The 16152-nt window shown below is 38.9% G+C and overlaps 1 protein-coding gene across 1 annotated transcript in view; it reads right to left on the bottom strand.

Moving 5' to 3' along the window:
- The window catches only part of tmem67 (transmembrane protein 67), a 34112-nt gene extending 20293 nt beyond the window's left edge, over positions 1-13819 (bottom strand). Inside the window, exons 1-7 of the mRNA XM_072692257.1 lie at positions 13624-13819; positions 11918-12006; positions 11742-11832; positions 9634-9733; positions 5736-5805; positions 5485-5556; positions 1931-1993 (exon numbers count right to left, since the gene is read on the bottom strand). Of these exons, the coding sequence (XP_072548358.1) occupies positions 1931-1993; positions 5485-5556; positions 5736-5805; positions 9634-9733; positions 11742-11832; positions 11918-12006; positions 13624-13819 (681 nt within the window). The remainder of the gene's footprint in view (positions 1-1930; positions 1994-5484; positions 5557-5735; positions 5806-9633; positions 9734-11741; positions 11833-11917; positions 12007-13623) is intronic.
- Positions 13820-16152: the final 2333 nt, after the last annotated feature.

The raw sequence follows: 16152 nt of genomic DNA, 5'->3' as shown, positions 1-16152 counted from the left end.
TCAGATTATCTGATTTCGGATTAAACATTTCTTTAATATTTTAAACGAGACTACTTTTGATTTACAACCAAAAAAGAAAGTTTGGGCACCCTGCAAGGTCAGTACTCAGTAACACCATTGTAAATATATTTTTGAAAGAGTCTTTCAGTTCTTGTTTGGGGAATTTTCCTCTGTTGTACTTGAAAAAGCTTCTAGTTTTGGGAAATATCTGGACTGTCATTGCTTTTTTGAGGTCTATCTGCAGATTTTCTATGATATTAAGGCTGAGAGTGCCAAAACCATAGAACATGTTTGAGGAATTTGCTTGTGTTGTCATGTGAGCCACCTATTACACAGAGAGGGCCAAATTTAAGTAAACAAGAATTAGGAGAGACTTTTCTCTTAATGTAGACATTAACATCATTTTAGGAACAATCTCCACTTTTATAGACATTATTTCTACTAATTCAACCCTTTAAACTGGTCATTTTAGAGGCATACTTTCTGTACGCTTACACTTTAAGACAAGTGTGAGGCTATCAAAAGGTTATTAACATTTTTTTGAGAATACCAATTGTTATTAGAATCTCTCTTAAGTGAAATGTTAAGAAGAAATATCAGAAAATTTTGAAGAACAAACTTTTTTCTGAAGTATGAAGTTAATAAAAACATCTAAGAAGAATTTCTTTCTTATAACACTTTTATGTGACCTCATCAGTTTTCTTTTGCTGGTGTAGGAAATTGTACTCCGGGCCCTCTGGCTTTATGTATAACTTCTCTAAAGGAAAGGGCTATAATGCTATATATATGTATAATACTTTAGCTGCCTTCCTTGGTTCAGTGCCTTGACACTTTATGAGAGCAATCCAGACTGTGTACTGCTGAGCAAATACTGCGGTACAGAGTACAGTAACACAGTCTGTTCCAGCACTGCTTTTATACAGACTAACAACTGTATTGTTTGCACTAGTTTTCAAAGCTGAATTCCTTCAACTGAATTGCTTTAGACCAGCTGCAAGTTGTTGACCATTAATGTTTACTAAAAAGGCTCCCCTTAGACTTATAGTCAACATTATTTTTCAGTTTTTCCTCAAAAGCCCTGGAAATGTATTGCTTACCTCTATTGCTTATCATTTGAGGTTACTGGCTGAACTTGTTGAAGTGCTTAAGTGTCCAGTAGAAAATTGGTACAATTGGGGGCATTCTAAAATGTTTCAACTACTACAAATATACAACTACTACTAATTATTTATATTATTACTATTATTATTATTATTATTATTATTATTAATTCCTCTGATATTATTATTTCCTCTGATAAATAAAGACTGGTACTGTTACTGAAACTACTGTTGGGTGCAGCACTGATCATGAATGTACATGGCTGAATGCAATTCCTTCTGTTTTTGGCCTCCTTTAACCTGATGTTTTGTGGTCTAAACAAACAAAGGAAACACACTGGCATATTACTATTACTTCTGGGCCAAAGAGGCATTTTAAATTCTTTAACAACAACAACAAAAAAAAGCTAAAATGCAGTAAATATTCATCAGCTATCCCCTCAGTGAGGAGACAATTACAAAACTAGAACATGACTGTTTCAAACAACACTCAATATGTTCCAGGATGTTGCTCACCTTTCTTAATAACACGCAAGGCAAGAGAGCAGGAAGGATGCGGTGAGCCATACAGAGATGTAAACGCGTGTGTATATACTGTTGGTGGTGTGGTCAGAATCAATCAAAGGAAGTATCTGATGCTCTGCTTGAACTATAATATAAACTTTATAAAACTTTATAAAATCTCTCTCTGATAAATAAAATTGTAAAAGAGATTACTAAACTGGTAGTGCCAACATTCAGTTACGTAAAGAGTGACTGTGAAAGGAAACAAAGGAAACAATACATGAATATGAAGGTGTGTGTGTGTGTGTGTGGGTATGCATACTTACCAGACATGCAGCTGCAGAAGAATACAGGAAACTAGAGAGCCACGCTGAAGGAACAGTCAGACCCTGAACCACCAAAGTGACTTGATTAGTAAGCAGAATTTCAAATCAGTGAGAACACACATATACAGAGACTACCAGTCAAATGTGTGAACACACTTTTTCCGTTGCGGTCACACAAAAACCTTGTATCTCGAAAATGCCAACTTTACAGGAGAAGGAAAAAACCTTACACTTTAAAAATATATATATAATAATATTTTATTTTTTAATAATACAAAATAAAAGGATTTTATTCCCAATTTATTTGGAGCATCTCTACTGAAATTCTGGCACAATTTAAACTCCAACTCCTAGATTCATATTTTATATTAAAAAAAGTTCAAAAGGTCAAAACTGTAATAATGGAGGTGCAAGGTTCTGAACCAACAGTGACAATTTACAGTCAGGTCTTGTAGACTTGAATCTGTTCCCTCTGATTTGGAGCACTGAAATACGAAAATACGGCCTAACTGTTAGAGAGGGGGGCTCGGCATGGTTGCTGGTTTGATTCCCTGGACTGGCAGGAAGTGGGAGTGGGAAGAGTAAAAGAGCAGTGCTTTCTCCTCCCTCAGCATTCATGCATTCATCATTCATGACTTAGGTTTACTCAAGGTTTCCTTGAGAGAGAACCTAACCTCAATTGCTCTCTGGGTGCTGAGGTGGTTGGCCACAGATGGGTTAAATGTGGAGGTTGATTTCCGTTGTATTGCTGTCCAATAGCTACAAAGTGTGTTTCTAATTCTTATTGTTTAGGATTTCCAGCCATTTTTATATAGTCCCTCTATTTTCACAGGTTCAAAAGTAATTGGACAACTGACTGGAACAGCAAAACCATGGTTCATAGGCATAGAAGGTCTTTTATTGAACAAATCACTTGCTTTAATAAAACTGCAGCAAGAAGAATGTATGTAAAAATGTTTTTAGATTAAAAAACACGCTTCAAGCACACCTGATACTGTATGTGCACTCATTATTATAATTTGATAGTATGCAATGAGGGCCACTGTGAAGATCATCAGCAATTATAGCCTAAAATATCAGCTTCAGAACTATATCGATGCTCAAATAACTTTAATATCTCGAGAGTTATTGCCAGTCTGGGCTAGAGTAGGGATGCACCAATCCGATACTAGGACCGGAGAGCAGCCATGATACTGGCAAAATTAGCTGGATCAGGTATCGGATAATTAGGCCGATCCACAGAAATGATCCATTCACTGAACCTGATTCCCGCATCCAGAGTATTCTAGACTTCATAACTCAGATCAGAATAACCTACAGACATGCATCTGTTATGAAGAACAGCTGATAGTGAGGGAGACTGGATAATGATGTCACTGCCACAGCTGGTCTTCCATTTAAGGAGAACGGAAAAGTATTTATCCTGCTGCATTAAGTCTCTCCCACATGGTGAGGTATCTGGTTTATTAATTCAATGGCAGTATCGGATCTGTATCGGTACATCGGTATCTTTGGCTGATACGCAAAGTTTATGTATCGATATTGGTGGAAGACCTCCCACAAGAACTGTTTAACACTAATACACTGGTGTAAAAACTTGTAATATTAATCTACCGCCTCAAGCCACATGCTCCTTTCACTTTCAATGTTAGTTCTGTATATGTGACGGAGTGGTTGTAGCAGGCTGTATGCGCAAAAGAACTTTATTAGGGCTTAGACAAAACTCAACATCAGGACAGGCAGGGGTCAACTCATGAGTGGACAGGTACATCAGGCAAATCCATACTCTAGTATCAAAAACAAGCAGTGTGTCAAAAACCAAGTAAACCAAATAAGCACAACGAGAAAATATCATGTTATTGATACTCCACACCAGCACACCAAACAAAGAAGCTTAAGTGGAGTCTTAATCAGTCTATTGATCAACTCCACCTGTGTGTTTAGCACTGATTCTCAGGTGAGGGGCGGAGGGAAGGAGGGAGGGACAGGGAGACATTACAGTATCTCTTAGATTGTAAACAAATGCATGTGTACAGCTGTCCATAAGGGTGAGCTCAGAGTGTGATTTGTATTTACTGCAGAAGTGTAAAAGTTAATTACTTTATTTTTTTAATTATACTTTACTGAATAAAATTGCATGCTGTTTTTTGGGGGGTATTTTAACTCTTATTAGAAAACTTAAGACTTAGACTTCAGAAAAATGAAATATTGTTATTTGTATTGTGTCGTGGAAACGTCTTCAGGTACTGTGATACTATATTTAGTATGTGTAGTATTGCCCACAAATAGTATGAGGTGCTAGAATTAGATATATGCACTGTCCGCAACAAACTTTACACTAACCAAGAAGTGAGCAGAAAATAGTACCATTCATACGAAAAGTAGTTAAGACAGCAAAACAGCAGTGTAGATTTTAGACCAAGCATGATTATTGGTTCATGGACGCTGATAAGACCCCATACTTATTAAAATTTGGAATAGAATGAAGAATTTTCCAATCATCTGTAGTAGTAAAGAAATGTAATTAGTATCATGGTTTAGAATTGTAGTTTTAATACCCAGGTCTAGTTGAGCATAATTCTTGAAAATGAATGAAAATGTCTTCAAGATGAAAAACAAATTAAATCAGGCGCATCATAACATTTGACGGGTATTGTACCAAGACCAACACTGCAAAGGGCTCCGATCTAATCCCTACATTGGAAAGTAGAAGCATTACAAGGAACAATATTATAGGGACATGTCTTCAGATTCCACTTTTCATCAGATTTTATGCATATTATGGTGTGTTTCTGTACTTTGACAGTTTTCCTAAATTTGATTCGAAATTTTAAAGAAATTGCAATAAATCACCTTGCTTATAGCATTGCAGTATTGTACTAGCAGTTGGTGTGAGACTCTATAGACCCTTTAATAGTTAATATTAAACCCATGAAGTAAAGGTAATGTAACAAAAATAAACAGCAGGTTTTTATTAAACAATGACGATCACAAAGAACTGATTTAGAAAAGAACCCCCCAATCCAGTAGGAATGGTGGTTACTATTTAGGAGGAGCTAAACAGCGTGGGGAAATGACTTCCCCTGACAGATGGAGGAATTTTTGATGGTCAGTGCTTAAAGAGCACTGTAAAAAGAAAGCAAATGTAAAAAGGCAGAACTGGGTAAAAGAAAATGATGACATTAATCAAACTACAGCCCAATGTTACTTTGGTTTTTGTTGTTTCTATTATTTATTTGGTTTTAAATGTTATTGTTGTGATTTTGTTTGTTTGTTTTTCCCTTTTTAATAAACTATCTTTATATACCACAAAAATATCTGTATTTATAATCAAAATACAGACAATCAGACAATGGTTGGTTGGTTGGTTGGTTGGTTGGTTGGTACGTAGGTAGGTAGACAGACAGACAGACAGACAGGTAGATATGCAGATAGATAGCAAGATAAACAGACAAAATAACTAATAACAAATAAATAGACTGCAAAAAGAATGCAGACTACTAGAAAATAGCATACAATAAACAGAACTGTTAGGTGCACTGCTAGGTGCTTACCAGCTGAGCAAAGGTGACAGTGGCCACGACCGCAGCAGGTAGTTTCTCTGGGGCGAAACACATTCCCCCGGCCTGTAACAGAAACATCTTAAAAATCCCTACACAGTATTCCTACTTTACACTGTATTTCTTATTGTTTTCTCTGTTTAATAACACGTTATCCTATGTCATACATTATAAGACCACACTGGACCACACATACATTGTGAAAGTGTTAAGTAAATAAATAAATAAATAAATACAAATCTCACCAGGATGTTTGGGGAGCCACACACACATGACTGAGAGGTGTTGATGAAGGAGTCTCGACATCTCACACACCTAGACAGACAAATGGACTTTATATCAAAAGGATAAATAGCTCACTCATATTTACAGGGTCTTGCAATGATGAAATGTAATTGTGCAGCATGAAACTTCATTACAAGGAATCAAAAATGTCATATTTATAGCAATGTTTTGATATTTTGTGTGGTCATATTTTATTTCGAAATGAATACATTTATTGAAAGTACATTTATTGATACTGGCTGATATAAATATATCAGAATATAAATATTCTGACAAAATGACCAACTAAAGTCCTGTTTGCAGAAACTGGGCGGGCCAAGTGTTGTGTGTTGTTGTGTTGTGTGTTAGTACCATGATGTGGGGATGCTTTTTCACAGTAAGTATTTAAGAAAATCTTAAGAAAAATAAGGCTTAAGAAAACTCTTCAGGAAATATTTGTGAACCTTGTGATGGTTATCTGTATTTGAAAATACGTTATCTGCATTTAACATGTTCAATGTATGTATTGTGCCACAATGACCTTAGCATGACACAGCCAGCTTGCTTCACATTCAAACTGGTGTAAAAGCCCTTAAGAAATAAGGCGCGGCCCTGTTAGGGGTGAATTAGACCCCTTACCATTTGGAAAGCGTCCAAACTTCCCAGTACTGCAAGAGTCAGCACAAACGGCCCTGCAGTGTAACTTCGCAAGACATAAGCGGAGGCAAAAGTACCTCGGTTAATGAGTAAGGGGCTTTTGACCTGGACATAAGCGGGCCCAACCGAAACACATTATGACAAAAAATATGCGCAGGGGTGACCGCATCACGATAAGGAAGGTATATAAGACACGGGCAGAGCCATGCTTGTTAGACTGCTTTGGGAAAGTGCTGGCTGTCTCAGGCTAACGCATTATACGTAGTGCCTTAGTCTTCACTCTTTTTGTACACTTTATACAGAAATAAAGGTTGTACTCTGCCTTTCTATTGACTATGGAGCTGGATTCTTTTATGCATCATTCTTAAGTGCTTATTAGCTAATTGGGGGAATTAAAGAGAAAGCGCCGACACTTGCTTAAAAGAACATCAGGCCTCATTTACCAATATCCTCCTAGACATTTTCCATTATATCTTCAGTGTAATTTGCGCTTTGAGACACCCTTACAGAACATGCATTTCCTGTGCATTGTTCAAGCTGAGAGATACTGAACTGAGTAATATTACATTTTTACAATTTTACACAAATATGACTCGCTAGGCTACTAGCAGCTTTACGCAGATCTGTTTCATCAAAGCTACACAATTTCCGAAGTGGCAACAATAGCGGCACTGCTCTCCCTATTACAGTCAGTGGAGCATCAACATGGTGTTTAAGGTTAAAATGCTACACAATGCTGCTTTAAGAACGGCTAGTGAACGTGGCCCATTCTTATGAACTTCTTAGTGTTTATCTTTGTACGTTTTTTTCCATTGTGCCCTTAACCACATCAACAAGTCACTTGCGATAAGTCACATAGCCTGGGATACCATTTGAGAGAAGATTTGGATGTGTGTTTACATATATAATTTTGAGTAACTAATAATTTCAGTGATTTTTACTATTGTTAGCTCCAGTGCTACACAAGACTCACTGACCACATCTTGGATTAGTAGAACTTTATAAATCAGATTTTTCCACCAGTGTATTTCTTCAACAAGGCAAAACACTGAAGTCTGAGGCAGCACTGGGGCCCACAAGGCCAACTGGATTCTGGCTGTAAAATTTTAAAAGTTTGTAGCCGCGGAAGCATGCATTTCTCAGCTGTCAGATCACTGGAGATTCAAATGAGACTGGAAGTGCAGCTTCAGTTTCTGGGGATTTGAAGGGTATATACTTAAGATAGTCCTTTATTAGTCCCGCAGTGGGGAAATTCTCAATACTTCCAGACCTTCAGTCACCCACAAAGCTTTACGTGCAGCATTTTGGATAAACAACAAAAACAGCTGTGAGTGGAGAGATGCTGCAGCTTTAGAGCATTCTTTAACGGTTTATCAACAGCATAAACAAGACACAGAAGCAATTTAAAAGAACAGCTAGTGACTGTCAGTGCATACACTATCAAGTACTACTTACACTCATCAGCCATAACATTAAAACCACTAACAGATAAAGTGAATAACACTGATTATCTGGTTACAGTGGCATCTGTCAAAGGGTAGGATTTACATATTAGACAGAAAGTGAACAGTCAGCTCTTGAGGGTTGAAAGCAGGGGGGAAAAATGGACAAGCGTTTTGAGCCACTCTGATAAGAGCCAAACTGTGACGACCAGACAACTGAATCAGTCTTGGTCTCCAGAGCCTTGGTCTCCAAAACAGCAGATCTTGTGGGGTTTCCCCAGTACGCATAGTCAGTACTTACCAAAAATGGTATGGGAACCCAAGTTTCATTAATATGATTCATGGAGGTTTCACCTCATAACTTGTAGGACTCAAAAGATCTGATACCAGATGCTACAGGACACCTTCAGAGGTCTTGTGTCTTCAGTCAGTTCTTTGACAGTTAAAGTCAAAAAGGTGTGACACTAGGTTATCAGCCTTCACGTTGAGACACATCCACACACGGCACGAGTGAAAGAAACCTTAGTCTCACCAGAACCAAACAGCACAAGGTTGTGTGTGCATCTTAGCACTACATTAGTGCCACAATGAGCTTAGAGGAATGGTTTTAGGGAAAAATCATTTTAACATGATTTGTCACTGAACTCGGATGCAGTCAATACCACAGATCAGCTAAGACAAGGGGGCAATGGTGGCTCAGCGGTTAGAGCTACAGGCTATTGATGACAGGGTTGTGGGTTTGATACCCGGGCCCGGCAAGCTGCCACTATTGGGCCCTTGAGCCCTTGAGGCCCTTCACCCTCTCTGCTCCCTCAAATTGGAGTTTCCTGCCCACCGCTCTGGGTGTGTGTGTGCTCAATGCCCCTAGTTCACTTGTGTGTGTGTGTGTGTGTGTGTGTGTGTGTGTGTGTGTGTGTGTTCACTATCACCTTACCTTGCCTTTAGTCTACAATGGGAGATGCTAGACTGGACTGAAACTGTCAACAATTTCAATTGTTAAATAAATTCCTAACATTTATACATCTATACATTTTTAACAGTGTTTGTGGACACCACTTCTAATGAATGCATTCAGCTAATTTATGTAGCACCCACTGCTGACATAGATGTGCAGCCTTCACACTAGAAAGCAAAAAACGGCAAGAAGTTGCACCAACTGCAGAGAAGACTCAAAGGGGATCATGTTTATTTGCCAAAAGTGGTCTTGTGGTCAATGCGAGCAGTGCACCGTTTTTCTACACGATAGAGGTCACCCTCTCCTCTGTCGGAGAGCAGACAAGAGAACAGACAGCTCGTCTGGATAAAAGCAACGAATCTGCTGTTCACCTATGGCCCTGTCCATATATTGTATGATAAGTCAATAACATAAGTATTGTGACAGGCCTATGTAGAGATGCATTAAGCTGACTAAGAAATATTATTGGACATGTATTCATATATGTACATATGAAAATGAGATGGGTGACAGTCTAAGTCCGGTGTTTGTTAGCAATGTTAGCCAAGCAACCCCATTTTTAAACTTTTAAAAAAGCCAACGTCAGATCTCAAACATGTCTTGGCAGATATTAATGTGATTCTTCACTAAACTAATCCGTTTAAGGCTAATCATATGAATAATTCATTAATAAAACTCTGTCTTGGGCCTATTGTGGATGGAAACATCTCTGTATTGCACTGTATTGATTTTTGTCTTACCTTTAACTACTTCAAAGCTCTGAGTGGAGTTTCATGTAATAGTACAGATGTACTCATCAGTAATGGCTGGAAAATGAATGGTTACCTGTTGCTGTTGACGTCTGGGGCGGATAAGTCTGGCTCTGTTCCAATGCAGGCCTCACATACAGCTTCTTGTAGAAGAGACCCGTTCACATTTCTTTCCACTGACAAAGCACAACAACAAACATTCAGATGAATTACTTGGTCTTTAGAAATATTTATGCTCCTGTAAAAGCTTTGAGTTTGAGTGCTCATTTTGAAATGAAGTATCCTCAGAGAATATGGACATGTGTGGATAAGGTCTATATTATATTTGACAGTGTACGGTTATCGGGCACATATTTTAGTGCACTGGCAGAATAAAATGTACACATACATGTGAACAAAATGAGGACACCAAAAGAAAGCCTGTCTTGTAAACATATTTAAACATATGGATATTTGATTGTCACTTAAACAATATTGAGAGATGTAATAGTAATAGTGCTGCACAATATATAATTTCAGTAGTGGCACCGCAATGTGTGCATGCGTCATAGTCCCATCGCAGAGGATGCAATGTCAGGTCCAATTTCAATGTCATGCTACTACCTTTCAGCTGCTTATACAAAAAGAAATATCGCTCTGGATTTTACCCAGATTATACCTGTCCAATATTATTTATTTTACTCTAATATTAGATATAATATTATTAATATTATGGCTTGTTGGATCATTGGCTTCTGGTGAAAATCCTTTATTTTGTAGAATTGCAACATATACTTAAAATAAATATTGCAATATCATTTTTTTTCAATATCATGCAGCCCAAGATAGTAATACAACTAAATATATACAGCTGAAGTAGCGTCTTAAACAGAACTCACATATCTTAATTATTTGAGGAACCAAAGGTTCTTTATGGCAGTGTTATTAGATCCTTTTGTGTTGCCTGTGTTTTTTTTATGTTCTAATTTATCTAACCCTTACATTTTGTAGACATCACAATCATATGTTTCATTTCAAAGTTTCTTTCACTGAAAAGTACTTTAGGGAACCCAAAGAAGTTCTTCTGTGGTACTGCACAAAAGAACCCTTTGTGGCACCTTTATTTCTAACAGGTAAAAGCTGTTGTGCTAATGTAAAAATTTTTTATTATTATTCCAAGTCATTTTGGTCCATAAAAATGTTCTTAATAAGAGGTTTCACAATGACAGCAGCTTTTAAGCAAAACCACTTTCATTTCCGTCTATCTTACGGCAAGTATCACAGCTTATGAAAACTAGGTGTTTCGTTGTTAGGGACTTTTCACCAATTCTTTCATGCAAAAAAGTTGGTGATGTAATATTCTTGGGTCATTTGCATTGCTCTTTTATGGGGGAGTGTGAGGATCATGGCGAAGCCTTCAGCTTGTGCATCTTAATGTAGTCCATTGTGGATTGTGAGGTATGCTTGACCAATATCCTGCTGTAGCAGTCATCTTCTTTTTATGCTTGAGAAAGGGCTATTTTAACTTAATCAATCTACAGACTCGTATTTAAGGTGAACCAGGTTTGTTTAGATGTACCTTTGAAAACTTTGTGCTGAGGATACAGAAAAGGTTTTTGTCTGATGACTTATATTTGTGCAGGGAACACTGCACAGTTGAACAGTGCACTGCCACTCCAGAGCCTACTAAATCTCCCTTTTTGCAGTCAAAAGTGTGTGTGCGGGGGGTGATTTATCTTTGTTGAAACCCTATGAGTAGGTTTTCTTGGTCTACTAGACCTAAATTTGACTGTAGTTTCATAATTATATTAAGAACTGAGTAAAGGGCTATAGCCTCCTCCTGCCTTGTAGGCATCAGTCATTTTCATTTTCAGAGCGATAGGCAGCTGCTTGGAGAAGCCGATGGCTGCTGATTGCTGGGGCAAAAATAAAGCTTTGATATTTGCATCACCTGGCCTTTCCTAATGATGACTGGAAACAAGCCCTTTTGCATGGTGCTTCTTTCATTTTTATCGGACTATTGATGACAGGGTTGTGGGTTCGATACCCAGCTCGGCAAGCTGCCAAATTCCATTTGTGTCCAACACAAATGGTGAATATGGTTGTCTTGTCTCAACAAGAACAAGAACAACCATCTATGAAGTGAATCAGGTCATTATGTGTGTGTTGTAGATTTAAACATATAAACATCTCTAAAACACTCACCCAGAATACTCCCTGCAGGGCACTGACATTTACCATCCTCACCCACACCGCTTGGACACTGGATACACTCATAACCATCCTGAGTAACACCCTGCAAAATACAGCTGGGTTATAGCCTAACTGTCTGAGTGAAGATCGTGGTAGTTTATGTAAACACTGAGCAGAAATGCTGATACCGGCTTGGAGTCTGGGCACTTTTGACAGGTGATTGAAGCTCCATTGCTGCTTAGCATCTTGAAACCCGTCTGACACTCACAGGTCAACCCTGTTTCAGAGATCAAATGGAAGATTATATGAAGCAAAAAAACAGTCAAAATAAACTATCAATCAAACAAGCAAAAAGGACAGTCATTGTTTTCTGAAAAAAAGTAATCTGTCATGCAAAGACCTTTTATCTCCAAAATGTCAACTTTTCATCAGAAAAAAAATGTATTGACTTTCAATGGATAAATATATATATCTCTGAAATAAGATTCAAGAAAACGTATGTGTTTTAAATCCAGATTATAAAACACATTTATTACGCTTGCTCTTGCCTATATTTACATCTACATTTAAGGCATTTGGCAGATGCTCCCAGGGGAAGAAAAAAAGCCTGTATGCTTGTCTTCCGTGGATCTTAAAAGATGGCGGGTCAAGCCGAGCCAATTTTGAAGCTGGAAGGGCTCTTGGTACTGATCGGCTTTTGACCATTGCCATCAAGTACGGAGGGGCTGGTCCTTTCTTGGCTTTGTAGCCCAGTGTCAGGGGTTTGAATCTGATACAGGCAGCAGCTACAGGAAGCCAGTGAGGAGAACGCAGCAGAGGAGCCTGATGGTGCGCAAATGGAGACCAGCCAGAAGGGAGTCACAGTAACCTTGAAGTCTTGAAGTGAAAAGAGAATAAGCAAGCATCTGGGTTGAATGCCTAGTGTACTGAAGCTCATTTACTCCTACTGCTGGAATCATATTTCGACCGCTCAATTTTTCCAATCTTTCCGATTGTCAATAATTCTGCACAATAATTGTTTCCTAATCCTGCATCAAACACTTTGACATTTTACACAAATAAATCTGAAGTGTTGTCAGTAAAACAGTGTGTAATCCCACACCTCTATAAATATCGACACTTATATAACTAGTAGAGCTATAAAGTATGTATGTCTAACACTGTGGCCAGAGAGGGGTAGTACATTTAGGTAGGATGACCATACGCTCTCTTTTTGGGACAAGTCAGACAGCTGACAGCTGTTTGACCAGTGTTTGCATGCAGATGCTGGTATGCACAGACCAAATGTGGTGTTAAAAAATAAACAATTTAACAATTTAACTCTTTTTTTTTTCTTTTTTTTTTTTTTACAAAACGTTGATGGACATGTTAGTGGACATGTTCAGTTCTGATCTTCAGAGGGACATAAAGCAGTGTCCACACCCAGCTATATGTTAATGCCCACACTAAGCCACTAAGCAGAGCCCTTTGACAACACTAGTACATAATAATGATAATAATGACACCCACAAAATGTCATCCTTATTAAAAAAGACAAAACATTAATATTTGAATTCTTCTTCAATCTTAGGCTTGTGGCTAAATACTAGAGGAAAGGTCTTTAAGGGTTTTGCTCTGCAGCAGCATTAGGAGCCTTACCCTGAGGCTTGTTGAGGCTTACAGTTAGCTAGTTAGTGCTAACAACTTAGCTAGCTAGCAGCTAGCTATATAGCTAGCTACGCTCAGCTGTAGGGGTCGTAGCTAGCTAGCTGACACCAGCCAGCCAAAATAACAAGGCAGGAGGAACGAGGGACTACACCTAAGCTTTAACAACAGCTGCAAGGGACAGAGGCTTCACCTGCCCACCCTGCCTACTGTTAGCCGTGCATGCTGCGCTAGCTGTAGCTATAGCTACCTGATTTCCCGCTGATTTGATTCGCTCCACATTTCGCACAAGACAAACTCGAAATGTCGAAATAGCTCCCAGTGCCGCAGTCCACCGGCTGCGTGAAGGAGATGGAAAACTGCTGACAGGAAAGGAGGTTAGATTTGATCAATATCACGAAAAAGTAGCCGGAGATAAGCTGCGGCTGTAGCGTCCCCGTCGCCATGGTGCAGAACAGGAAGACCCGCCTCTTCCTGTAGTAAACACTGACGCTGCTCTCCTCTTACTGCTACTGCACCATTACTTCCTTAATATTTATATATATTTATATCGTTTTTAATGATATCCAGCACTTAAACTCTGTATTATATCTGTATTATAATGCAAACTAGTTATTTAGCAGTGAGGTAGGTAGCTAAGTGTATTAGATACATATGCTGTTGTTCATAGACCTGAAGGTGAGGGATAGTATGGTGGGGGTCCCATGTGCTTGTCTTGGGCAAGGAGAGCAAGCTGTGGGACTGCTCATGATCTGTAAACCTAATGGGGATTAGATGTGTAGATTTTTCTTTTTCTTTCCACAGTACCGTACAGAGATGTTAAGTTGATCCAAATGTGTGTTCATGTAAAGAAAAGGTGGGGGCTAATTTTCACCCCCTTATGGTTACACTTGGGATAGATGATTGACGTCCCACATATGGGAACTATACACCAGACAAGACACCCCTATTCACCATTAGTGTTGGACACAGATGGAATTTGGCCTCCTCTTTTAACCCATCCGTGCAGTAAAAAAAATACACACACACATACTAGTGATCAAACGCACACAGTGACAGTGAGCACATGTAGCCCGGAACGGGTGGCAGCCATTGCTGCAGCTCCCAGGGAGCAGAGAGGGTGAAGGGCCTTGCTCAAGGGCCGGTGCTTTAACCACTGAGCTATCACTGATCCATTAGATTATATCAGATTATGTTAGATTAGATTAGATTATGTTGTTTGTGTGGTTTTGTGTACCAAATCCTTTTAACTTTGTGCACAATTCATTAGTGCAGGCTCTTATAACTTTTATTTGAATCATGTTACACAGGCAGGTTAATGTAGCGTCGCCTAACTAGGGATAATTGCAAGTTCACCCCTGATCTCTAACCCAACTGTTCGTAGGAAAAGAGGTTCTTTCCCGCCATGGTGAAGGTGTCTGCTGGGCCTGAGTGCGGATGCAGGCTCTGAGGCCACACATTCCTGAAGACAGACAGATGGACACCACCCTACTACACCAATATGAGTGCATTGGGCAAGACTCCTAACAAGTCAAGTCAAGTGGGTTTAATTGTCATTTCAACTACATACAGAGTACACAGTGAAACGAAACAACGTTCCTCCAGGACCATGGTGCAACATAGACAGTGCATACAGAACACAAGTGCAACACAAACAAGTGCGGACAGACAACACAACACAGTACAGACAGAGAATAATAAATAATTGCCGGTATTGTGCAAATTGTGCAATGTGTAATAAATAGAGTCCAGTGAGGTAGTAAAGTTATTAGTGCAAATGCTTTGTGCAAAAATGCTTCCCATTTTATCTGGGGTAAATGGTTGGAGAGAGAGAGCGTGTTCAGAAGTTCACTTCATTCACCTACCTGTAGAACATTTGACTCACATTTCAGTCGTTCTGGGTAAGAGCATCAGAAAGAGACCTCAAATGTAAAAGTGTGTGTAACCCTGCAATGGACTGGCAGCCTGCCCAAGGTGTTTTCTGACCTTATGCCCAGAGTTTCTGGATAAGCTCCTTTTTTTTTTATATAATAATGGCATTATGTTGTCATGTAACTTTGCATCTCCATTTTCTGTGCTATTTCTTACTTCACATCATGTTAATCTGGTAGTTCTTTACAATGTGCCCATATTTCATGAGGTCTTTTAATGATATCTTTTCACACTGACTTCCATTGACAGTTAAAACCCTGTGATGGACTAGAGAGAACATTTTAGAAATATTTAGAGGTTTTTGCATGACAGTGATGATATATTTTAACATTGATGATAATAATGTGATAATAATAATAATAGTAATAATAATAAGTGGTAGCTGCTCAGCAGTTTGAACACCAGGCTATTGACGACAGGGTTGTGGGTTTGATACCCGTGCTTGGTCAACTACCACTGTTGGGCCCATGAGCAAGGCCCTTCACCCTCTCTGCTCCCCAGCGATGCAGTGATGGCTGCCCACCGGTCCAGCCACGTGTGCTCACTGTCACTGTGTGTGTGGGTGTGTGTGGGTGTGCGTTCACTGCATGGACGGGTTAAAGGTGGAGGTCAAACTCCATCTGCATCCAACACAAATGGTGAATATGGGTGTCTTTAAATAATAATAATAATAATGATAATAATAATAATAATAATAATAATAATAATAATAATAATAATAATAACTCTGTCCCTTTAAAAGTTTCTAAAGTTTACTCGGTTTGCTTTGTTGGCTCGTCTCTTCCTATAGGCTCCCAACCACTGTTCATCCCGCCTCCTTCAACGCATACCGTCTTCCTATTGGCCG

The sequence above is a fragment of the Salminus brasiliensis genome, chromosome 1 (assembly GCF_030463535.1).
Source record: "Salminus brasiliensis chromosome 1, fSalBra1.hap2, whole genome shotgun sequence".
Classification (NCBI taxonomy): Eukaryota; Metazoa; Chordata; class Actinopteri; order Characiformes; family Bryconidae; genus Salminus; species Salminus brasiliensis.
The sequence above is the reverse complement of the archived record's forward strand: the minus strand, read 5'-3'. Positions and strand labels throughout refer to the sequence as shown.